This window comes from Protopterus annectens, chromosome 11.part0 (genome assembly GCF_019279795.1).
Source record: "Protopterus annectens isolate FY-2018-M chromosome 11.part0, PAN1.0, whole genome shotgun sequence".
Classification (NCBI taxonomy): Eukaryota; Metazoa; Chordata; order Ceratodontiformes; family Protopteridae; genus Protopterus; species Protopterus annectens.
In genome coordinates this window covers 711,542,877-711,568,954 of record NC_056745.1, presented here as the reverse complement: position 1 = coordinate 711,568,954, position 26,078 = coordinate 711,542,877, and the positions used below count along the sequence as shown (strand labels likewise).

Genomic DNA, 26,078 nt, shown 5'->3' with positions numbered 1-26,078 from the left:
GTCAGTTGTCTGCGTTTGTCTGGCATGAGAAAAGCCATCTGGGCAGTTGTATTTAAGCTTGCACCCAGGAATATTATCTCTTGAGAGGGTACGAGTTTTGATTTATTTTTGTTTACTGTGTACCCTAGACCTGTTAGTAATCTTTTTACAAACGCCAGATGCTGTAGTAGAATGTCCTTGTTCTCTGCTTGAATAAGGCAGTCGTCCAAGTAAGGCTATATTTCTATTCCTCTTTGTCTGCAAAATGCAATTACTGGTGCCATGCATTTTGTAAAGACCCTGGGAGCAGTAGATAAGCCAAAGGGCAGTGCAGAGAATTGGTAGTGCTTTGAGCCAGCTATAAATCTGAGGTGTCTTCTGCATGATTGTCTGATTGGGACATGCAGGTATGCCTCTTTTAGGTCTAAAGTCACAAGCCAAGCCTTCTTGCCCAGCACGGGCAGAAGCTGCTGCAGAGTTAAAATTTTGAATTTTGGAATATCCAGGAATGTGTTTAGGATAGACAGGTCCAGTATTGGTCTCCAGGCTTTGTCCTTTCTGCATAGCAAGAATAGCCTTGAGTAAAATCCTAGTCCCTGCTCTTGCTGTGGTACTTGCTGAATGGCTCTTATGTCCATGAGGGATGAAACTTGTTTTTGTGCCTCTGCCCATTGATTGCGTGGCAGGTCTGGCATACCGTTTGGCCTTGGCAGGGTGTGAAAGTGGAACCTGTAGCCTTGTGATACGATATTTAAGACCCATTTGTCCTGGGTGATCATGTGCCAATTTTGTGAGAAAAGTGCTAGTCCCCCCTCCCCAAAGGAGCTGGCAGGGGAAAAGTCATTGACACTGTTTCCTGTATGGCTGTGATTTTTCCTCGCAGCTTTTGAAGGTAGAAGCACCCCATTGTTTAGGCCTGTATGAGCCTTGGGGCTGTGATCTGCCTCTGGGGCGTCTGTATCTGCCTCTTTGTGGCCTGTCTGACACTGGAAAGGACCAATTCTTTGTAGGCCAGTTCCTGCTAAATCTGGGAGGCTGTACCTGTAAGAAATCCTTGACTGTTTGCATAAATTTAGCTTTGTCTTCCATTTTCTTCAACACCTCTTCTGCTTTAACACCAAACAAGGTAACATGCTGTAATGGAGCATCTAATAGTTTTGCTTTAACATGATCGGGCAGATTCTTTTCTTTTAACCAAGCATGCCTCCTAATGACAGAACCTGTAACAGCGGCCCTGCAGGAGGCCTCTAGAGAATCAAAACCACATTGCAAAGTATGCTTTCCCACTTGTTCAGCTGCATGCAATAAATCCTGCATTTCTTTGTTTTCTGCACATTCTGAATTTGTCAACATTTTCTGTTTAAGCTGTGACATAAGATATTGCTGATATTTAAGCATATGAAACTGACAATTTAAAGCTCTTACAGCCAAGGTAGCAGAAGTATAAATCTTTTTCCACCATCTGTCCAGGGCCCTTGAATCCCTATCAGAGGGGATAGGGTTTTCTGCAGTGGAAGCCTTGACCCCTTTGGGACCCTGAGAGATAGTTTCTGGGTCAGAAGCAGGGTTTTTATAAAGAAATTTATGTGAATCAGGAACCCTGTAGTATCTGTCTGGCTTAACAGGAGCTGGTGGTAAAGAGTCAGGAGACAGACCGGACTCTGAAAATACATAATCTACAATGTCTAAAACAGGAGGAATAGCAAGGGGGCTGTGCTGAGGTAATAAAAGGAAGTCTCTGAGCCTTTTCTTGGATTCAGAGTAATCTTGGCTCTCCCAGTGGAAATGCTCCCTCATAGTATGCAGGGTCTCCCCAAAAGAATAATCCTCAGGAGGAGAGGCTGAAGGGATAGATTCTTCACCATCAGAATCCTCATAGGAAGGAAGAGTACATTCCTGTTCAGAAGAGGAATCAGAGGAAATAGAAACCTGATCTGAAGATTCATATTCTATCTCTTGCCTAGGCCTCTTATCAGGAGAGGGATGGGAACCCCTGATCAAAGTAATTAGGTCTTCTGCCATTTTAAGCATCTGTTTTTTAGGCATGGAGGCCTGTCCAGGAGAATGCTGTACTTGTTTCTTTGTCTTTAGAGCTACTTTAGTCTTTGCCTTTGAAGCTGAATTTGGTTTTACATATAACTGTGTAGGCCTGAAAACACCCTCAGAAGCCGATGCCTGCTCAGCGGCTCTAGACCCATCTGAGGGATTAGTTTCCGAGTGTCCAATACCTTGAGTTTTCAGCAGCCTAGTTGGCTCCATGTGGGAGTCGGAAGTGGCCTGTGGCTCTGGGGTAGTGGGCGTCAGGGGCTGTGAAAGCGCCTCACTGAGAACCGGCGAACCGGCGACAGACCTAGCGGAAGCCTTGTCATCGGTTTTGGACCTCGGATGCCTGTCCTTTTCTTTTTCTTTGCACTTTTTATAAACTCCGGTAGTCAGCTGTTCCGACGGCATTATATAATTGAATCTTCTGCCAAAGTAATGAAATGCAAAATCGTACCGGCGCTTAATAGTGCGTTGGTTAAATCTAGCACAAAACCGACAACTAGCAACGTAGTGGTCAGGGCCTAGGCAAGGAATACAGTAAGAATGAAAATCCTTATGAGGTATTTGCTTCCCACAAGAAATACAATTATTAACTTTTTCTGACATCGGTCTAGAGCAAGAAAAAAGTTTCCCCAACAGGGTAATTAGCTTTAATGAAGACTTCGGATCTGAAATTCGAATTTGAAAATCTCAGGAGTCGGCCAACCGGCACTTGCAAACTGCTTTTGCTTCGGGCATCTCGCGGCAAGAAAGACTGAAGAAAATGGCGTTGGCTGCATCTTTTACACCCCTGGTGCACTGACGTAAGGGAGGAGGCGACAGCAGCAGACGCCGGACCTAGACTTTGGAACTCGGGCCGACTGCGGGTAGCCTGCCAGCAGGATAACCCAATTGTAATGACTGCAACAGTGAAAAACGATGAACATCGTTTTTTCCCCATCTGTCCAGTGCCCTTGAATCTCTGTCAGAGGGGGTAGGATCTTTTTGCTGTTGAGGCCTTAACTCCCTTTGGACCCTGTGAAATAATTTCAGGATCAGCAGCAGGGTTTCTAAATAAGAATTTATGTGAGTCAGGGACGCGGTAATATCTGTCAGGCTTACTGGGAGCCAGAGGTAAGGAGTCAGGGGTCAAGCTTGACTCCGAAAACACATCATCCACAATGTCTAAAATAGGGGGAATGGCTAAAGGCCTGTGCTGAGGGAGAAGAAGGAAATCCCTAAGCCTCTTTTTTGATTCTGAGAAATACTGACTCTCCCAGTGAAAATGCTCCCTCAAAGTATGCAAGGTTTCTCCAAAAGAATAATCCTCAGGAAGAGATGCAGATGGTATAGACCCCTCTGCATCAGAATCCTCATAGGGAGGTATAGATAATTCCTGATCAGAATAGGAATCAGAAGAAATAGAAACCTGATCTGAAGATTCATAGTCAGTGTCTTGCCTAGGCCTCTTGTCTGGAGGGAGATGGGTACCCCTGATCAAGGTAATAAGGTCGTCAGCCATTTTGATCATCAGTTTTTTAGGCATAGAGGCCTGTGCACATGGCTCATGCTTCGTTTTTTTAGTTTTAGAAGTTGCTTTTGTCTTTGGTTTTGTAGCTGTCGTTGGTTTGATATACAAATGTTGAGGTCTGAATACACCCTCAGAAGCCGGTGCCTGCTCAGCGGCTCCGGACGCATCCAAGGGAAATACATCCGTCGGGCCAATACCTTGAGTATCTTGCGGCATGCCGGACTCCACATGAGTGTCGGTAGAGGCCTGCGACTCGAAAGTAGCGGGTATCAGGGGCTGTGAAAGCGCCTCACTGAGTTGAACCGGCGAATGGCTTAGAAGCTTCGTCGTCGGTTTTGGATTTCGACTGCCTTTCTCTGTCCTTTTCTTTGTGTTTTTTGTGTGCTTCGGTAGTTGGATTGCTATCCGAAGACATTTCTGGGTAATTAAATCTGTTTCCAAAATACTTTGATGCAAAAATATACAGACGCTTAATAGTGCGTTGGTTAAATCTAGCACAAAACCGACAGCCAGGCACGTTGTGATCAGGGCCTAGGCAAGGAATACAGTATAAATGGAAATCCTTATGAGGTATTTGCTTCCCACAAGTAATACAATTATTAACTTTTTCTGACTTCGGTATGGAGCAAGAAAAAAGTTTCCCCAACGGGGTACTTAGCTTTAGTGAAGACTTCAGTTCTGAAACTCAAACTCGAATATTTCAGTAGTCGGCCGACCGGCACTTGCGAAATGCTTCTGCTTCAGGCACCGCACGGCAAGAAAGACTAAAGAAAATGGCATCAGCTGCATGTTTTATACCCCTGACGACCTGACGTCATGGAAGAGGAGACAGCAACCGACGCAGGACCCAAGACTTTGGAATTCAGGCCGACTGAGGGCAACCTGCCAGCAGATTACCCAAACGTAATGACTGCAACAGTGAAACACGAAGAACATCTGTATCCCTAGGCCACAAGTTTTCCTTCCACACCTTTCCAGTTCCCAAAGGATTCCCAGACACTCCTCCAAACCAAAGGCAGAAGTAGAAAAACAAATTTTGTCACTGTTTCTTCTGGGAGCAATAGAATCATTTCCTGCTCAGCAGGTAGGCCAGGGTTTCTATTCCAGACTTTTCCTAGTTCCAAAAAAAGAAGGTACCTGGCATCCTATCCTAGATCTGTCCATTCTGAACTCTTTCTTGGTAATTCCAAAGTTCAAAATGCTCACTCTGCGTCAGTTGCTGCCAATGTTAGAAAAGGATTCCTGACTGGTAACTTTGGATCTCAAAGAAGCTTATCTGCACATCCCTATCAGGGAAAGTTGCAGGAAATACCTTCGTTTCAGGGTGGGCAAGCAACATTATCAATTCTCTGTGCTGCCCTTTGGCTTATCTACTGCTCCCAGAGTTTTCACAAAGTGCCTGGCTCTAGTCATTGCTTTTTGCAGGCAGAAGAAAATTCAGATTTATCCATACTTGGATGACTGTCTGATTCAAGCAAATTCTCAGGAACAGCTGTTAAAGGATCTAGAATTCGTAAAGACTCTTCTCCCTTCCCTGGGTTACACTCTCAATAAAGAAAAATCAAAAATGGTGCCATCCAAGGAGATAACATTCCTGGGAGCGAGTCTGAACACAGCCGCCCAGATGATATATCTCACCCAGGAGAAGCAGACTACTCTTTCAGTTTACTTGAAGGACTTGGCAAGCCTGTCCCTGCTTCCTGCAAGGAAATACCTGCAAGCTCTGGGATACATGGCCTCTTGCATTCTCATGATTCCATATGCAAGACTGCATATGAGGAAGTTGCAATGGTACCTCAAGAACATTTGGTGTCAACACACACAGGACCTGGATATGATTTAATTTCTTCCAGGAAGACTCAATGTTTTGGCAGACCAGTTGAGCAGACAAACTCTGGATCCTCACAAGTGGCAGCTGAACAGAGCAGTCTTTTACAGCATCATTCAGCATTGGAGCACACCGCAGGTGGATTTTTTTCTCCTCCCCAGACAACCATCTTCTACCTGTTTTTTGCACCAGACAGCATCACAGCAGATCCTGGAGAGTGGATGCTCTGTCCTTCCCTTGGACGCTGCTGTCAGTTTATGCCTTCCCTCCTCTTCCTCTTCTTCCCAGAGTACTACTGAAGATCAGGGACGAACGACCAAGGACTATTCTCATAGCTCCGGACTGGCCCAGACAGCACTGATATCCACTGCTTCACAGTGTCTCCCATCTTCCTCCTTGGCATCTTCCTCTGAAGCCAGATCTTTTGGTTCAGGAAGGGGGAAACATTCTACATCCTCATCTTCAGTCTCTACATTTGGCAGCATGGCTCATTGTATGACTCCTCCCTTTTCTTCTTCCCTTTCCCAGCAGATGGTTGACGTGCTGAGGGAGGCCAGGAGGCCTAGCACTAGGAAGTCCTATACTGGCAAATGGGAAAGATTCTCTCATTGGATGCAGGCTAGAGGGGAATCTTCTTCTCAGCCTACCCTTCCTCTGATCCTGGAATACCTGGCTGATTTACTTCAGGGTGGTCTTTTTTCCTCTATCAAGATCCATGCTTCTGCCATTTCTGCTCATTGTTCTTTTGAACAACCCATTTTCTCTCATCCCCTGATGAAAATGTTTCTCAGAGATGCTTGCAACTTAAAACCTCCCAGAAGGGCACCGACTCCAGCCTGGAATCTTAATTTTGTCTTAGAGAAATTCACTCTTCCTCCTTTTGAGCCAGTTGCCAAAGCAGATTTAAAGTTTCTCTCTTGGAAGACTGCCTTCCTCTTGGCTATAACTTCAGCAAAGAGGGTTTCGGAGCTGCAAGCTTTGATGGCTGTGGAGCCCTTTATTATTTTCCATGCAGATAGGGTCTCTCTCTAAAAACCAACCCCTCCTTTATGCCTAAGGTGGTTTATAGCCTGACTCTTTATCAGTCCATACACGTTCCTACCTTCTTTCCTAATCCTCAAAATAGAGGTGAAAGGATCCTACATTCTCTTGATGTGCACAGACAGATCAGGTTTTACCTGGACAGGACTAAGGACCTTAGGAAATCAGCACAGTTATTGGTCAGTTTTGCCCCTGGAGCCCAAGGCAAGGCTATGTCTAAGCAAACCATTTCTAAATGGATTGCACATTGTACCTCTTTTTATTACTCCTTTCATGGCAAGGTTCCTCCTCAAGGGGTTAGGACCCACTCAACTAGAGTAGCTTCCACTTCTGCAGCCTTTTTAAGGGGTGTCCCTACTAAAGACATTTTGGAGGCTGCTACATGGTCTTCTGTTCACACTTTCACAAAGCATTATAATTTTCCTTTATTTTCTAGAGCCAGGGCAGGGTTTGCCACTGCTGTTCTGCAGGGCATTATCTCCAATCCTTGATTCTGTTGGTTCCCCCTCCCTTTTCTCTGGGCTTTGGTAATCAACCCATTGGTTAGGACTGCAACAGTGAAACACGATGAACATGGTACAGTTGTGTACACTTACCATACATGTAGATGTTCGAGTGTATTCACTGTTGCAGTCCTGGTTTCCCTCCCTCCTTCACGCTTTTGGTCCTCTCCTGTTCTCTTTTCCTAAGGTATGGGCTAAATTTGGTATTATTTGCCAAAATTGCTTTTGGTTTAAGCCTTGCTTTCTGGGGCCTTCTGACTGTTATGGCAAGAAAGACTGAGGAAGTGACGTCAGCTGCCTCCCTTTGTATCGGACGTCCTGACTTCCTTTACAATCGACAACAGCCGATGTCATATTTACTTACCTTTGGTATTCTGGCTGATCGAGGGCTACCGGGAGCCGGATAACCCATTGGTTAGGACTGCAACAGTGAATACACTCGAACATCTACATTTATGGTAAGTGTACACAACTGTACTTTATTTATATTGCTAATTATACAACTAAGCATATGTTTTAATATTTTATATTTCTGTAATCATCACAATAAATATGCACATAGAGAGGAATTTCTTGCTGCCAAGTGAAAGCTTATGTCTGGTTAATAAGAGTGTTCTAACAATATATATCTAGGTTATTACGATTTTGAAGATATGATAATTTAAGGACAGAACCCACATGGTTAGAATTGCTGGAGCCATGTCAGACTCCAAACCAGTTACAAGTGGCATCCCACAAGGCTCAGTCCTGGAACCACTCCTGTTCTGTATATATTTCTCGGAGGTACAGGCCAACACGGAAGGACTGTGGCTGACCAAGTTCGCAGATGACTGCAAACTAGGCGCTATAATCGACTTTCCAGCCGACACAAGCATCCTCCAAAAGGGCCTCATAGAAACAGACAACTGGTGCCAGAGCCATGGCCTCAAGCTAAATGCCAAAAAGTGTATAGTCATCCCCTTTGGCAAAAACAAAGTGCCCACAAATTACCACATAGGTGGTAATCCATTAAGTATGGAAGAAGTAATTAGGGACCTGGGGACCCAAGTTGATAGCAATCTCTCATTTGACAACCACGTGGCCAAAGTGGTTAGAAAAACATTTTATATAGCCCACCTAATCATGAAGGGATTCACATCTAGATCAGGGAGGTCATCGTGCCTCTTTACTCATCCCTCATCAGGCCCATAATTGAGTACAATGCCCCTTTTGGGATGTACCTTACCAGACACCTGCAGCAACTGGAAAGACCCCAAAAGTACCTCACCAAGAGGATCAAAGGGCTCAAACAGATGCCATATGCTGCCGGTTAAAGAAACTCCAGCTCTACTCAGTGGCATACCGCCTGCTCAGAGGCGATCTGTGCCTGGCGATAAAGCCATGTCCAACCCGGAATTAATGGACATGCTGCACCTCAGAAAATCCAAATCCCATCGAGCTACGCGCTTGAGAGACTTGAACCTCAGCACTGAAATAAATAGGACATGCTGGAGGGACAGATTCATAACCCAGAGGCTCCCTTCACTCTGGAATAAAATCCCAGTCCAGGTTAGGCAGAGTCCCTCATTGACTCTCTTCAAGAGGAATCTTGATGAGTGGATGGGGGATCGTAGGTTTACCCCGGGTATCACTTCTGTGTCACTGTTAGACAGAGGCACATTATACTAACCTCGAAAAAAGGGCATAGCAAAATTAATTTAAAATGGGTGGCGAAAGCCAAACACACTCTGGCTAGGCTTATAAATGCCCTAGGGCAGATAGCCTAGTATGAACCTATGAACCTATGAGTGAAAGTTTAGCAAAAAGTATAACTTTTGATTTTTGTACATATATTATAGCACTTATGAAAAGACTGTGTATGCACTATTATCACTGTACAGAATATCTCTTGCTAACATTACTATTTGTACAGTTTTAACAGCTTTTATTGTTCACAAAATATTTACATTTATTTATCTTATGCTTTTTAAGTTGACTTTTCTGTGAAGTATAAGGATGTTTGTACTGAGTGACTACTGAAGCCATACTCTTGAAATACAAACTAGAAAAACTGATGGTGCAGTGATAGCACTGTCGCCTCACAGCATGAGGTTCTCTGGTTCAATTCTTGGCTGAAGTGCCTTCTGTGCGGAGTCTGCATGTCCTCCCTATGTTCATGTGGGTTTTCTCTGGGTACTCTGGTTTCCTCACTCATTACAAAGACATGTATCTGGAGCATTTCTCCCTGGGCCTCTGCTGAAAATTGGCTTTGTTCCAAGTCAGACTTTCCCGGTAAACAAATGTTAAATAAAATAAAAAAATAAAAAGCATCGCCTTATGAAATGTCCTGTTACCACACTGGCCAGTGTTCCGCTAGCCTTCTAGTGATGAAAGACAACTGGTCTTCATATGCTCAAGGTCCCTGTGAAGGTATAATTATAAGTGAAATGCACAGGGCAATGGATGTATTTTCCACTAATATCACCATCCAAAAAGAATACACAGAAATCCAGAGTCTGAGTGATAGTATGGAAAAGAAGGATCACTTTCAGGTAATGTTTTACCAAAACTCAGCACCTTCCACACTTCTGGAATAGACTCCCCCTGCAAAACAAGAAGTCTTGCCTTACACCAGATACATAGCATGGCAGAAACTTTACCCTAATAGTGAAACAAGTCAGACATAGATCAAAAAAACTCTCTAATAAAGACAGGCTTTAAGATACATAGATTGAAAAGGAAAGAGATATTTCTTGGGCCAGATGGAAAACCACATAACTTTGCAGGTGCTATAAGTGCAGGTCTTCTTAGCTTCCTGTAAGTTGTCAAAGAACTTCCTTTAGAGATGCAATTTCTGAAAAGGAACCACTACAGCTTAGGTGAAGGCAAATGTTCTGTCACAGCACTGGACAAGTCAAGATTCATAGTTGTGTACTAGGCTAATGGCCCTGGAGCCTTTACAAGCTTAGCCCATAGAAGTGCCCTGGCATTGTGCTGCCCGACGTTAGTTCCCAGTGCCTCTATCAAGTAGAGTCACTGGAGTGATCCCTGGGGTGAACTTTCTATTTCCCATCAACTCATCAAGATTTCTTTTGAAGAGAGCCAGTGAGGTGCACCTAAAACCAGAGTCATAGCTACAGCAGGGCTAAGGGGCAGCTATTAGCTGTTAGGGGGCACGACAGGCAGGTACCAAGAGGGTTGCAAGTACAGTAACTAATTTCTGAAACCATGACAATATCATGGTTTCATAAATGAATGCCAATACAGCATCTGTGGATGTGGTTGAAGCTTACTGAATGCTAGTAACTATGGCAAGCAGCTAGCTACAGTTACAGGAGTACAGAAGACTTTTTGGTCCAATGATACTTATTTTCATTTTTCTTTTTGGTCCTCAACTTTTGAATTATGAGGCACCAGTCTGGGGAACTATTCGGGACACCAGTTGACCTGGTTATGGCTCTAACTAGGCTCCTCTGGGCTACTAGTGGCTGGCAAGAATAAGTTTTGACCTTACTGCAAAATATTTTGCCAACAGATGAGGAAGAAAAGGAAATGGAGAATAAGTGTAGGAACCTCTTCACATTCTGCTGAAAATTTAATGATTGCCCTCCCAAACCCACCACATGGGAGTGATTAGATTATATGTGATTGTCATACTCCAATTCATGCCTTCAGAAAACAGTGTGACCACTGTCTCTTTGAAGCCAGCGCTCCAAAATGACTTTAATCTATAATACAGATTGTCCCTCATGATACTGGAGCATTGAAGATGGTTGTTTTGTTGTGGGAGGCCACTGCTCTCCCCATAATAATTAATCTTGCCTCTGAGCCTCTGCAAAATCAAGACTAAAAACATACCACAGTCTGCATACATTGCCACAGAACTACAGTAGTCACAATTCATATATGTATACAAACATCCAGTGCCTCACTGATCACACTTCGAGGTGCTCAGAAAGCCTGCACGACCAAAACAACAGTCTTTAACTTAAGAAACATGATGTATGTCAAACACAAGGGAAGGGAAAATTGTATTTCCAGGTTGGGATCTGAAAATCACTAAAGACATCTGCTGCAAGGTTAAAAAAAAAATAAGGAATTATAGAACAGAACAATCGCTCTGTAGTGAGTGGAACTGAGCTAACTGGTGCACAACTTGTACATAACAACAAAATAAACCACGAACACCAGCACGCAGGGCCGGTGTTAGCATTTTAGGGGCTCTCAGCAAATGTCAAGTTGGGACCCCTAGGCACTTCTAGTCTAAGTATTACTCTATCACTGCTACCCCTCCTAAGCAACCTTTAAGTTCATACTGCAAATTTTTAGGAGTGGTATGCACAGACTGATCTGTAGATAGAATGCTCTTACGTTACAATAGGCCTATGTACCACACTATGCTGGGCCATCGTCATCACACAAAGAAACATTTATAGTTACTAGCACTTAGCTGCAACAATGATGTTGTTGTGTCTTTCGGCTTTTCCCAGTTAGGGGTCGCCACAGCGGAACTCCGGTCCGCTAATGATTGGCAGTAGATTTTTTTTACATGCCGAGTTGCCGGCCCTGATGCACAACCTTCAACGAAGGTACGCCCATTCACGCATGTCTCCACACAGAAGACACTCTAGCTGAGAATCGAACAGGACAACGTCTTACTGTGAGGCGACAACGCTACCGCAGCACCACCACCGCAGTTAGCTGCAACAATGATACATTACTAAAACTCAACAGGTCTGAACCTAAGTGAAATGATGCCCTAGGCCAACTGTTTCACCCCCCCCCCCCAACACACACACATACATCCTTCAGTCCTCCCCTCTGTTTCCCCCCATCTTTGGCTCTCCATACCATGCACATTACTTTTTTTTCTTTCTTTTATCACATTTTCCTTCCTCTTCAGCTTTTTCAAGAAAGAACAGCTTTCTATGTGTTCTGAAGTGCATTTAAAAGTTTGTTTTTTTACACAACCTTTTCACCCAGTGATGGCTTGAACAGAAATTATGACTAATGAAATAAATTCAGTGTTGCTGTTCAGCTTAGTTTTCTTTGGATCCTTTCAACATATCTTTCCTAACCAAGACAGCGCAGTAATAACCATTTAGGAAATAACTCAAACAAGCCAGGCCCCAAGAAGCTATAAGGTTAAAGATGCTCTGGGGTGCATTTTAGAGTATTTCCCAACCTTTTAATCCAATGGTAGACTAAACAAAAATCATGAGTGTTAAATAAAATTTAGAATTTAATACACAGGAGGTTTAGATTTAAAAGTTTACTAGTGTACACCAGGAGGCAAAAAACCATACAAGTACAGAATTTTGTCTGACATGAAATAGGAAGCACACAATTTTATATAGGTTTAACATTTAGCTATGCCTACCTTTTTGACGTGATATGTCACAGGGCCTTTACATTACTTTAGCTTACAATTTTACATTTATTAAGTTTGCTGATGCTGTACATTTAAAAAAAACTTTTCCTTTAGATACAATACGGCCTTGCTATCCAGCTGGTTAGTCATAATGTCTTTTTGTAAAGTTACTTATTTAATGTTTTATATTAGTTTGAATACAATAGCAGCTTTAGTCTTTTAATGCATGTCTTTGTTCTGTTACATTTTTTCACACAGCTGCGTGATATCTAAGTAACACATATACAAGGCCATCTCATTTTTACAGGAAGAGCAGAAGATTTTATTATTTTACACATTTAATTTCCTGACCCAGCAGATAATCACTTGTGAAAAGCATAAACATTAAAACTTGCTAAGCTAGCATTCTGTCAGGGTCAGGGATAAGCTTTTGCTTCAAGCCACACTGCAATTTTAAAACTACTTCACATTTAGACATGAATTAATTTTACTACTATATGATTAATAGAATAAAATGCATTATATACTACTTTGCTTTTAAACTAGCATTTCTCATGTATTCAAATACACATTTTTTTAACAATGAGTAAGAAAAGAATTTCAGTCTTAATTTTTTTTTCTTTCAAAGACATAAGATGTGCCCAAGGCTTACTGTTCAAAGCTGACAAAGTAGTAGCTCACAATAAACTTGTTGTGTCTTTCGGCTTTTCTCGGTTAGGGGTCGCCACAGCGGAACACCGGTCCACTAATGATTGGCAGTTGATTTTTACGTGCTGAGTTGCCAGCCCTAACGCACAACCTTCAACGAAGGTACGCCCATTCGCGCGTCTCCACACAGAAGACGCTCTAGCTGAGAGTCGAACCAGTCAGCGTCTTACTGTGAGGCGACAACGCTACCACAGCACCACCACCGCGGATTAGGTCTTATCTGGGAATACTGCCTGCTTCCGTAACCCCCCCCCCCCCAAAAAAAAAAAGAGACAGTCACTGCCTGTACATCCTTCTGGTGTTAGATTGGGATGAAAGCAGAGATTAAAATGATTCCATTGTTGCTCCTAGACAGTACACTGCCGCTACACAAGCTATAGTAACCTTCTTTGTACAATTCTGAGGTCTCTGAGAAAAGTAAAAAAAAACAATGACTACACTGTCCCCAGCCAAAATACAATATATAATGACATCCTGTGCAAACCTCTAAGGTTTAACTGTGACGAAAATTTAAGAAGTAAAACCACACAATCCCCCCCACCCACATTAACCTACAGCAGCTTTCTGTACACACACAAATCTTTGCAAGGCTGGTTTTAGAATGGGTGAAGTTGAGAGCAGAGGCCATTATTAGCTTTATTCTAACAGGATCATGTCACCTGCTCAGCTTAAATGTTTTTTTCTCCACATTTTTCCCAACCAGCAACAGCTTTTGTGTGGCTCCCACACAGGCAAGGATGATTAAGGGATACCCCTGTATCTATTTATATAGTCTGGGACGCCAGACTTTTAAAAGACGTAAGTGTCTGCATGTTCTGTGATATGTTTTATGCTTAACTTTTGAAATACAATTACTTGTTAGCTGTATTTTTTTACTGATACCTAGAAGAATAATGTGTGTGTCGTGGCATTACTGGGTGTGTGCACAGATAAAAATCTGTGATATGTTTTACACATACACACACACACACACACACACACACACACACACACACACACACTAACCATAACAATAATAGTTTTGTACTAATTTCAGCAAATACTAATACACTGTGCAACAGTGGTACTGCCACACCAGATCAGTGACTGCTGTTTAGCGGTCGTCAAACAGCAGCAGGGGTAAATCACTGTTATTTACCTCAGTGAGGATAGAGGATAACTGTCAATGTACCTGATTGCACAGACCTTCCCTGATTTTGATAATAATTTTGCTCTATCTTTCAAAAAAGTTTGATTTGCTGGTAAATAATTCAGAATTACAGTCAATAAATCCAGGCATCGGAGTTTTATAGTTCTTATTGTCCAAAAAAATGCATGTTGATGCAAAATGTGTTATTGTATTAATTTTTTAAGTGAATTAGATTAATATGTAAAGTGTGTTCCTTTATTCTGCTATTACGTTTGGCACTGCACTGAATTCATCAAGCAAAGCTATAGTATCTGGTGGTCTGCCAGTATTTGTAGAACTCCCTAAAAAAGAAAACCACCCCTATAGAGTGGAAGCATTAGCTCTTGTTAAAATCCAAGGTTTGTGCTGAGATCAGTCACTTTGGGCTTTATCATTCATTTTTTCCTCATTTTTCCCCAACCAGCAGCAGCTATATGGGGCCCACACACAGTCAAGGATGATTAAGCATCCCCCCCGCAGTCACGGGTATTGCAGGAACCTAAAGCTGGCTATGTTAGTTTTAGTGGAGAGAATGTCCACCAGCAGGGTTTAACTAAGCCAGGGGCTCTACGTCAGTGGTAAAAAATTACTGAAATTGTGAAGCCTATTACTTGATAAAACACTGTTACTATAATTAGAAGTTATGTACTCACCATAACGTTCCATCTGAGTAGGTGTATTCATTTGTCTGCAACCTGTGGGTTATGGATCCGATATCGGATCCGAACCGGCATGGTTTTCCAGCTATGGATCCAAGCTCTCAGCTCCTCCCCTCACCCATAATGCCCTGCTCTACCCTCATGACCTCAGATCGAGTTTGCCAACAGCAACAACACCCTGAAAAGGGTAACAGATAATATGCAGGAAACTGAAAGGCCAGGGGGATAGGAGGGCGGGATGGTTGCAGACAAATGAATACACCTACTCAGATGGAACGCTATGGTGAGTACATAACTTCTAAATCTGAAGTAGGAGATTCATTTGTCTGCAACCTGTGGGACAGAGTCCCCAGCTACCTGAATCTTGGGGCCATCATGGAAGGATATTCCGGAGCACCGCGGAGCCAAATGATGCTCTACCCCTAGATGCAAGATCCAACTTATAGTGGGAGATAAAAGTAAGAGATGAAGCCCACGTGGCTGCTGCACAAATATCATCTAGAGGAATCCTAGCCTTGAAGGCTGCCGAGGTAGATACTGACCGGGTTGAATGGGCATGAACACCCTCCGGTGCGGGCCTTCCTGAAGCTTGATAAGCCAATAAGATGCACTGTGAAATCCAGCGAGACAGAGAAACTTTAGAAATTGGCTTGCCCAAATTAAATTTTGCAAAGGAAATAAACAACTGGTCGGATTGCCTATGACCAGCCGTCCTGTTTAGATAAAATCTAAGTTGCCTGTGGACATCTAATGAGTGAAGCTTATATTCACCTTTGTTTTCATATTTAGGGAAGAAAACAGGGAGGTTAATAGACTGATTAATGTTTGCTTCAGAAGCAACCTTAGGAAGAAAGGACGGGTTGGTCCTGAGGTAGACACGGTCCGGATGAAATACCAAATAAGGAGGTTTAGCTGATAATGCTTGAAGCTCTGAAACTCTCTTGGCCGATGTAATGGCTACCAAAAAGGCTGTCTTGTAAGACAAGAATTTGAGATCCACCGTAGCCGCTGGTTCGAAAGGGGGGGGCGGTCAAGGCCTGGAGAACCAAAGAGAGGTCCCAAGGAGGAACCGCTTGTTTTACAGGGGGCCTGAGAAGAAAAGTACCTTTAAGGAAAATTTTACACAACTTGGCTGACATAAGAGGATTAGAGTCATGGCCAATGTGATAATGAGAAATCGCCGCCAGTTGTACTTTGACTGTGGAACTGCTGGCACCATCGTTAAAAAGAGTGGTTAGAAAGTCAAGCACTAAGGGGAGAGGAACCGTGAAGGGATTCAGGCCTTGCCGCTCCGCCCACAAAGAAAACCATTTCCACTTGCTGCGGTAGACCTTCCTAGTGGACGGTTTATGAGCTGCCACCAGAATTGCCTTAACAGGTGACGAAATACCGGGAGTCCTGATCAAGAGTGGAACTGGAGCAGCCAAGTGGTCAGCTTCAGGTTGTCCAGATTCGGAGGAGGTATGCAGGATGGATGGGATATCAGATCCGGAATGGGATCTAGAATCCAAGGAGGATTCACTGAGTGAGACCTTAGAAAGGGGAACCAGATCTGTCGAGGCCAAAACGGAGCAATGAGAATCATTCTGCAACCCACCCGAGAGGCTTTCTGAAGAACTTGGAGCATCAGAGGCAAGGGTGGATAAGCATACAGAAGACCGGGTGGCCAAGCATGCACCAGAGCGTCTCTTGGGGAACCTCCGGGAGGAGGTATCAGAGCGAAAAAACTGTCGCACTTGGTGTTTGAGGGAGAGGCAAAAAGATCGCATGAAGGAGTTCCCCACCGTGCGAATATGCGTTCCGCTACTTGACAATTGAGAGACCACTCGTAAGGGGTCAGAATGGTGCGACTGAGCTTGTCCGCCAGGATGTTGGACCGACCCGGAATGTGCGTTGCTATTAGAAAGCGGTTGGTGGAGATTGCCCATTCCCAAACTTTCATGGCTTCTCGACAAAGGGGGTAAGACCTTGTTCCCCCTTGCTTGTTGATGTACCAGACCACCGACATGTTGGCCGATTGAATCGCAGTTGTTCCCAAGGGAAGAAAGTCCTGAAGTGCTAGCAACGCTAAGAGCACTGCTCTCATCTCTAGAACGTTGATATGCAGTAAGGTCTCTGAATCGTTCCACATGCCTTGGACGGTCCGGCCCGCAAAATGCCCCCCCACCCGAGGCGGGAGGCGTCCGTGGTCACCGTGGCGAGAGGGGGAGAAGCACAAAATGGGTGGCCCCCGTGGAGATCTGGAGAGTGAAGCCACCACAGGAGGGACCGCTTGCACGCCTTGCTGATCGCAATGGGATGATGCATAGGGAGAGCAAGGTATGACCACTGTACTAAGAGAGTCCACTGTAGGATGCGCATATTGAGCCTGGCAAGAGGGAGAAGTGCTATAGCAGACGCCATGGACCCTAGAGCCCTCAGGACCAACTCCGCCGGAACAGAACTTGAGTGGAGAATGGCCCGCACCTGGAGCTGCAGATTTTGAACTCTGTCCGCAGTGAGGAAGGCTCGTAAACTCCTTGTGTCTAGCCTGGCCCCTATAAAATCTAAGAGCTGTGTGGGCGCCAGGTTGGATTTCTTTGTATTTATTGTAATGCCCAGAAAGGGAGCAAGATGGAGAAAGGAGTCTCGCGCCAATAATAGTAGATGCCTTGTTGGGGCGGTAAGAAGCCAGTCGTCCAGGTAGGGAAAGACCTGCACCCCCTGAAGCCTCAGGTGGGCCGCTACCACTGCTAATACTTTGGTGAACACCCTGGGGGCTGTGGTGAGACCAAAGGGAAGGACCCGGAACTGGTAGTGACTGGCTCCCAGCCGGAAGCGGAGGAACCTCCTGGAGCGCCTGTCCATCAGGATGTGGTAGTACGCGTCTTTGAGGTCTATCGAGCACATCCAGTGATTTTCTCCCAGAAGGGGGAGAATAGATTGCAGAGTGACCATTCGGAATTTTTCTTTGGGGACTGCCAGATTCAAGAGAGAAAGGTCTAGAATTGGTCTTAGTTCCCCCGTCTTCTTTGGCACTAAAAAGAACCTGGAGTAGAACCCTGATCCGATCTGGTCTGGGGGGACGGGCTGGATGGCTCTTTTCTTTAGCAGATGGCCAATTTCTGCCAACGTGGCCTCCCGTTGACCGGGTGGAACGTCTGGGAGGGACTTCAACTTTGGAAAGTGAAGAAAAGGGATGCGATATCCTCTGGATATGATTTGGAGAACCCAGCGGTCTGATGTTATGGACTCCCATGCCGCTAGGTGCCGCGAACGTCCCCGACTGCCTCCAGAGTGGAGCAGCCGGGCAACCCTCAGGGTTGCTGCGGGCCGTTCAGAGAAAGGTTCCCTGGACCCGAAGTTTCTGGGAGCCCCTCTGCCTCTAGGGCGGCGTCCTCCCTGTCCTCCTCTGCCACGGAAGGACTGGTTGTCCGGAGCAGGCTGGGACTGCTGTGACTTCCGGAACCACATCTTCTTCTGACCCTTTTGGTTCCTAGAGTAGGGCCTCTGGGGTGCAGAGAAGCGGATTCCGACGGCAGACAGCTTCTTCCCGTCCTTCTCGCTCTGGGTCAATGTTTCGCGAACGGTTTTGCCAAAGAGAGCAGAACCATCAAAGGGGGCGTTCGCAAATGACGTTTTGAAGGGCTCAGAAAAATCGCAGTGACGGAGCCAGGCCTGACGTCTAGTGACTAGGCCTGCCCCTGCAGCTCTAGCGGCGCCTTCCGTAACGTGGGAGAGTAGCCGCATAGAGGTATTAGTAACTGACCTAAGAGTGGCCATGCGGGTGGAGTGCAGCACCCTGTCCTCCTCCGACATGGACTCTGGGGGAGATGCAGCGTATTCTTTAATGAGATCTCGCTGCATCCTAATGACGTGCCAGGTAGTTCAGCGCCCTTACCGAGAAGGTTGCTGAACTAAACATCCGCTTCCCCAAGCGGTCCATCATCCGAGACTCCTTGCTCGGGGATGGACTGAGGGACTCTCCTGAGCAAGTTCCCTCTTGGTGGCCGCCGCCGTCAACATGGCATCTACCGGAGGCCCCTTACTCCAATGGGCACGGTCGGACGGTGGGCTGAGGATCCTATCGGGCCTCTTAGGAATTGGCTCCACGGTGTCCGGTTCCTTCCACGCCCTGGTGGTAATGAGGTCCACCAGGGGGTCGGCAGGAGGGGACACCCAAGAGGTAGACGGGCCCGCTTCAAATGCCTCCAAGAACACGGACTCGTCCGAGGAAGACTTGGGGGCCGACCACCCCCCCCTTATACGGAGCATTTCCATGATGTCTCCAAATGAGACATCCTCGGGGGGGGTGACCGTGGGGAGCCTTCCCCTTCCTCCAAGTCCGTGTCTTCCGTGAGAGACTCGGGGGAGTCAATGTGCCTCCTTTTGCACGTATGCTTGCGAGGGACATCCTCTGGGGGGCTGTCAGAGGACTCCTCGCAAGCAGCAACTTGTTCCATTGGAGCAACTTGGGGCACAGAAGCGGGCTGTCCCAAGGGTCGGATGGTGGAAGCCTGGCCCAGTGCAGAGGGAGCGCGGGACGGAGCCGAAACAAGTGCCGGGGGTCCGGAGACCCTCAACAGGGCCCTCTCCACTACATCAAACGCCGAAGGGCCGACCTCGACTAAAGGATCCGACAATCGGCTCCCTCGGATCCGAAGAGTGGATCGGAGCCGGCGCGCCGGATCCGGGACAGTGCGCTCCGACACAGACGGCGCCGAAGGAGCACTGATCCCCCCGGATCCCAGGCTCGGATCCAGGCTCTGAGAGGTCGGATCCGATGCACTCGAGGGCAGGGTCGGATCCGGTACAAAGTACTATCGGCGCCGACCCACCCCAGCTCGGCTGCTCGGCTCCAGCTGCTCCGAACCCGGATAGCGGGTCGGAGAAGGAGCAATCGGTTTGAAAAAGGGTGTTGAGCTCCCCAGAGGGGAGGCAAGAGCACTCCCATCTGCATCTGGGCCTGGATGAACCTTCTCATCATCCGGTCCAGATCAGCATCGAAGGCTATCGTGGATCTCGACGAGGCTACCGAGGTAGGCCTGGAGTGCCTCCTCGATAGCCTCGACGGAGATCGGGTCTCCTCCTCCTCAGGTCCCGGTGAAAAACACACTGGAGACCGGAGCCGAGAAGGAGGAGACCGAGCCGACAATGGAGCCGGGGGAGAAGCCCGCTTGGCTGGCGGGGCCGAAACAGAGGTCTCGGCCCGCCGCTTATGGTGCTTCTCCCTCCGGTCCCTTTTCTTAGCATCCCTCTCCTCCGAACCAGAAACGGGAGGTTGAGTCCCAGGAGGAGGAGGGGGTGCCGCAGAGGGAATAACCGCAGGCACGTTACTCCCGAAGGAGTGGAGGTCGGAGCCGAGTCCGGCGGTAAAAGGCCCGCCAAAACAAGCTTGGACCTCCGCTCCTTCAATGCCCTGGGGTTGAACCCTGCACAAATGGAACATCCAGATGTGAGGTGTTCAACCCCCAGGCATCTAACACACCGAGTGTGGCCATCAGCTGGGGAAAGCTTATGGCCACACTCGGAGCATTTAGAAAATATAGATTTGGGTTGGTCTGCCATCCCAATCTAACAAAGTAGTTACCAAACTAAAAGTAACTAAACAACCAATATACACACACAGGCCCAACACACACACACTACGCCAACAGTGAGGGGAGGGATATAACTTTTAGATTAACTCTAAAAAGTAAAAGTATCAAAGAGGAAACCTACACTTTCACACAAAAAATCAATAAAAACTTCAAAATTCTGAAATTTAACAGTAAAACTAGCACTTAGCTTGAGAGCTTGAGAAACAAATCCAGTCACCATGCGCGGCAAACGAGATCTGAGGTCATGAGGGTAGAGCAGGGCATTATGGGTGAGGGGAGGAGCTGAGAGCTTGGATCCATAGCTGGAAAACCATGCCGGTTCGGATCCGATATCGGATCCATAACCCACAGGTTGCAGACAAATGAATCTCCTACTTCAGATCCACAGATATCTTTGAATTTTAAAGATATAAGCAAGAACTATTACCCACCTGGTTTATTAAATATACAAGACTGCTATACTAGCCTTTGCTGGTTTGACTGACATGTTACAAAACACCAAAATAAGGCAACTGCCAAACTAGGAACCAAATGGCTGCTGCAAAAGCAAACAAGGTGTTTCCCTGGGTAGTGTTTTAAGGTTATGTTCATATACTGTATGACTATTTTTACTTTATGTTTTATTTATTTTCTCCTTACAACTTTTTAAGGTTTCTGGATTTTTAGTGTGTGTTAACGATTTTTCTAATGTAACTGGTTGATTTCTAAACAAGTAATTTAGGAGAGGGGTATTTAAATGTACTTGATGTCTTGTGGTTTAATTCTGAGGAAGTCTTATGTTACAACCAACGAAAGCTCTTAATTTTGTTTTTGCAACAATAAATCAAGATGAGGCAACTTGCTGTGGTTGGGGGCCCCCAGTGACTGCAGGGTTTGCTGGTGCCTAAAGCCAGCTATGCAACCCTGACATAAGGCATTGAAGACGGTACACTTCAACCTGTTTCAAGTCCAGCCAGCATATCCCAAAGCCCTAGAGTCCTCTTTAGTGGAAGGAAGGACATTTCTAGAAACAGTCCAAAATCACCTCTAAAACGAAGGGGAAAAAAGAGCTGTATACTGATAGCAAAGACAACTTATACAAATAGCTGGTGATTGAAGTGACGATAGCCAAAGCAAAGCTTGAATATGTGCCATTTTCAAAGAAAAGTTGGTAGGGGCCACACCATGTACGAAAGGATAAATGGCAGTACCACGTGTTGAAAACATTGCTCAGCTAGAACAACGTACCAAAACCTTCCTGTGTAGTTCCAAAATACTGATGGGCCCAAAAAGCATATATCATGTCTATGGATGCCATCAAAAAGCTTGTACAAATCTTCCTTTAGAGACTGAAGCATAAATATGCAAAACTATATATAACTGACACGTACACTGCAGGAGAGAACTCACTTTTCTGTTTTCAGCATAGGGACCTCAGATTAATCAGATTCATTTACAGTTGAAGATTTAGAGAAAAAAAGCCCCCTCCAGCTAACTGTCAAAGGCCAGCTTTTATATTCCTTCAACACGGAGGGTGAGAGATTGGCATTAACAGAATGGTTTGGAGGGAGTGGTATATCATACAGCACTGGAACAGACTCTCAATACATGTTAAACAAAGCTGTCCATATTCAAGTGCAATTTGTATCTATGGATGGGTAACTGAAAATTTACCGTAGGACTGCCCCTGTACTACTAATGAAAAGAGACAGCTCCTAAATGCTTTATCCCATGCACCCGTCCCTTCAAATTATATGTGGCATGATCCCAGTTATTCTCACTAAGGTAATATAGAATTATCCACCATGGGATGGGTAAGGCCAATCTAACACGAAACAGGACAGGTTAATTCAAGCACCAAAAGGGAAGTTTGTTAGGCTTAAAATGACCCACAAGGACAGCTAGCCTACTACTTACCTATGAACCTATAAACTGTGTGAACTGGACAACTCCATGGACAAAGACTGCCTGATGCACACCAAGGAAGCACGGAATGAGAAGTGAGAGACTGGCACAAGGCTTATTGTCAGCATGAGAGCTAAATGATGTAGTGTTATATTATTGCACACAAGCAGCAATCTTATACCAAATGTTAAACAGACTATCAAAGCCAGCACAGGCAACAGGAGAGTCAAACGTCCGAGTACTAGACATGCTGTTGTCTGCAAGGACAGCCTTAGCCTATGCTTGTGAGCAGCTAAATCTTTCAGAGGAGGAAGCACCAATATTTGCATAAAATATAACTTTGATGTTTTACGTTTAAAAACATGAAATCTATAAATATATTCATAAGGGTTTACCTTTATAGCCACAGGTTTTCCTGATGTTATAAAGACAGATCTCTTTAGATTCATCTTGATTTGGGCTGCTGTAAATGTCAAGTTCAGCTTCTTCTTCTGCAATAGTGAAAACAATTTTTAACATGTATTTGATGATTCCTACTTCCTCTTAAAGAACAGCAACATAATAAGTATGCAAATGTTCTGGGAATTTAGACTGTTATACATCACAGGTACATGCAATCTTTTTGAACTAATTGCAAGTCACAGCTGCAGAAGTAAACATTAACAGTGTACGAGTTGATAGCTAGCAGAACCTTAGATGCCAGTGCCTGAGATTTCCCAAGACAGTGTTACAAAGGAAAATACCTCATTAGAAGAACTTTACAAAAGAAGGTATGCAAGATCATCATTCCACACACACGCACACACACAAACACACACACACACACACACACACACACACACACACACACACACACACACACACACACACACACACACACACCTCATGGAGTAATGGCAAAAATGTTACCTCTGTCTGTAAGACAGGTTCAGACACTAGTACTAAAGAGGCACGATAGTGCTTATCTCATTAATACACTGCTGTACAAGCTGCACATTCAAAGACTTAAAGCATATTCAAAAATTCATTAAAGACACTGAGATAATGACATAATCATGTTTTTATTATTGTTCTTTTAAACAAGTAACTAAGAGAGGTGGTGCTGTATTTCAGAGAGGAAAAAAATGTTAACATCAAACGAAATTCTACCAACAATTACTAAAACTCCATCACATGATCACCACCTCCCAAGTTCTAAAAGAGTTGCTTTGCACAAAACCAGACATACAGATAAAATAACCTTGGACATGGCCTTCAGAAGCTACATAAGTAAATTAAAAACAAAAACTGATATTAAATGAGAACCAAGCGTTTAGCTATTTCTGTTGAAGTACTTGCCAAGTTCTATTCTCCACTCCCCTCTTCCTACTCTAAGTTTCCAGAAACAGTCTTGATGTCTGTTGTCTGTACAGTCCTTACTGTCTCCTCGAGTAAACGGTTACATAAAAAAAACTTCATAAATCAGTTATCTCCTTGTATTATTCCTGAACCTCTCCTATTTACGCCACACATCTGGCAATCTTGGTCTTAACAGGCTAAGTTCCTCCATATCAGTTACTTACAGTTACTTGTATCAGTTACTGCGTATAGTTAAAACTCACAGCTACATAAGCTCTTCTTCTATGATTCACACAATCTCTGCTGAGTAACAGAAATTATGATACTTCTACTTTAATTGCAGCAGTAGGTCATACTGTTTGAGTCATTTTAGTGGCTAACTGTATCATTTTTACTCCAGATCACTTTCAATGATTAGTCACTTTTGCTGTACAATATACCCCAAGAAGACACACAAGAACATGCTGTAGTTATAAAAACTTTGAAATTATACGAGTTATGAGTCAGTGCTTTCATACATCACTAAGCACTTTGCTTGATTTAACTGTACAATAAATTTCACCATATTCAAAGATAGCTGGGCATCTGTCTTAAAAGAGTACAACATTAGCATACACTAATTTGCTTATACTGCCAACCCCATTTACTGCTGACAATATTCAAGAAGGCTGCTTCCTAATTATGGAGTGTTTTTTGTTTGTTTGTCAGTACATACAGGGATGAAGCTCCACAACTGTTTGACACATTCTCTTGAAATTTTAGGTATTTTTACAGGAGCAGTAATCAACAAAATGTCTTGAGCTTGTGCTCTTAGATTTAAATGCAGAAGAAAAAGTTGCATCTTAAACTTTAATAAAAAAAAATCATTTAATGTAATTTTTATGCCACAAAGTCTAAAATGAATGAAACTATCACTTGCATACAGAAGCACATTGACATTTTAGACCTGAAATCACAACATTATTAGCTGCTCTCCAAAAAGTCTGGGAAGACACTGTGAAAAGGCTTTTTTGGTAAAAGAAGCACTGCAAACAGCTGTTATTTCCACAGAATGTAATAGGAAGACATATCATGGGGCCCAATGCAGTGTAATGAAAATTAGCCGAGTAGCGGAAACCATGCATCTCAGAAAATGATCACTTGTAAAGGCTGCTGCATTGGAATTTGTTCATGCCAACAACAGAATAAACAAGTTAGACTGCAAATGTGATGAGCTGTCAAGAGATGGCCACGACCACCATACTAACGGCTAAAAAATGCAGATGTTCACAGATGTGCTACACATTCCTGGACTATAAAGATTATTATACTACAGTCAAGTTTTTCTCTGACATCCAAGCCCTTCAGCAAGAACTTGTAAATACCTAATGCATTAAAAATAAGCTCAAATTAAATGCAAAAAAGTGCAATATTGTCACATTTTGTAAACAACCCCTCTCATCAGCATACAGCAACCCACTCCAAAATGAAAACACTGTTAAAGACCTAGGAACTTAAGTTGATAATTTCCTCTACTTTGATTATCACATGTAGTGAAAGTAGTCAGAAAGCCCTTCTAATTGTCAAAAGAATGCCATCCAGACCTAAAGAGGCCACTGTCCTGTTATATTCAGCATTGTTTGACAATTACTGTATACAATGTCCCCTTTGAGATGTACCTTAACAAACACATCAAACTAGAAAGACCACAGAAGTTCTTAACTAAGAAGCTTAAAAACAGTAAGCTACCAGAAAAAGAATGCAAGCATTATCCCTTTATACAGTACCTTACAGACTCCTGAGAGGTAATATGTGCCTTGATTTGTGGGCCATTAGAGCCCCAGTGGTCTAGGATATCCACAAATCAAATAGTCCAACAAATACCAGACCAGTACCTAAATCTTCATCGGCATATCAATAAAACATGGTGGAGAGAGAGAGAGAGGTTCATTATCAGCATCTTCCACACCTCTGGAATGGAGTCCCTCTGCAAATTAGGCAGCCTGATGCATAGCATTTCTTCACACAAGAACTGGATGATTGGCTAGCTATTCTCAATTTCACCCCAGGCTCGTCTGGCCTAGCCCTCCTTAAAAGAGGCAGTAGAGTCCAAGGGTGGGTACTTGCAAGACAAACTGCACAAGACTCAGTTGCCTTGAATTTTCTACAGACCTGTCTCTGAGCAATACCAGTTCTTCAACCCTATGCTAGAAAAAGTATTTGTAATAAGGACAAACAATAAATGTATTAGAGAGAAAACTTGTGGCATTACACAGTGAGAGAGACTCCCTTTACCTGCTGCTTTTCTTCTTGTCTTCAAAAAATTCACATGGGGACAGTCTTCCAGTCCAGAGATGAAGAAGCCCTCACATTGATGAAAGGGCTCATCTAAAAATAATCTAGTTTGTCTGCAAGTAGATTTTTTCAAGGCAAAAAACAATACAGTGGGTAAAAGGATAGTCTTTCTCCCTAGTGCCTACAGTTTTCTCTACAGTACTGTTTCAAACTA

General features: G+C 44.3%; 1 protein-coding gene across 1 annotated transcript in view; it reads right to left on the bottom strand.

The window, feature by feature from the left end:
- The window catches only part of LOC122815569 (protein mono-ADP-ribosyltransferase PARP12-like), a 1,409,919-nt gene that overhangs the window by 875,385 nt on the left and 508,456 nt on the right, over window positions 1-26,078 (bottom strand). The window contains exon 4 of the mRNA XM_044088175.1: window positions 22,648-22,743. Coding sequence (XP_043944110.1) covers window positions 22,648-22,743 — 96 coding nt within the window. The remainder of the gene's footprint in view (window positions 1-22,647; window positions 22,744-26,078) is intronic.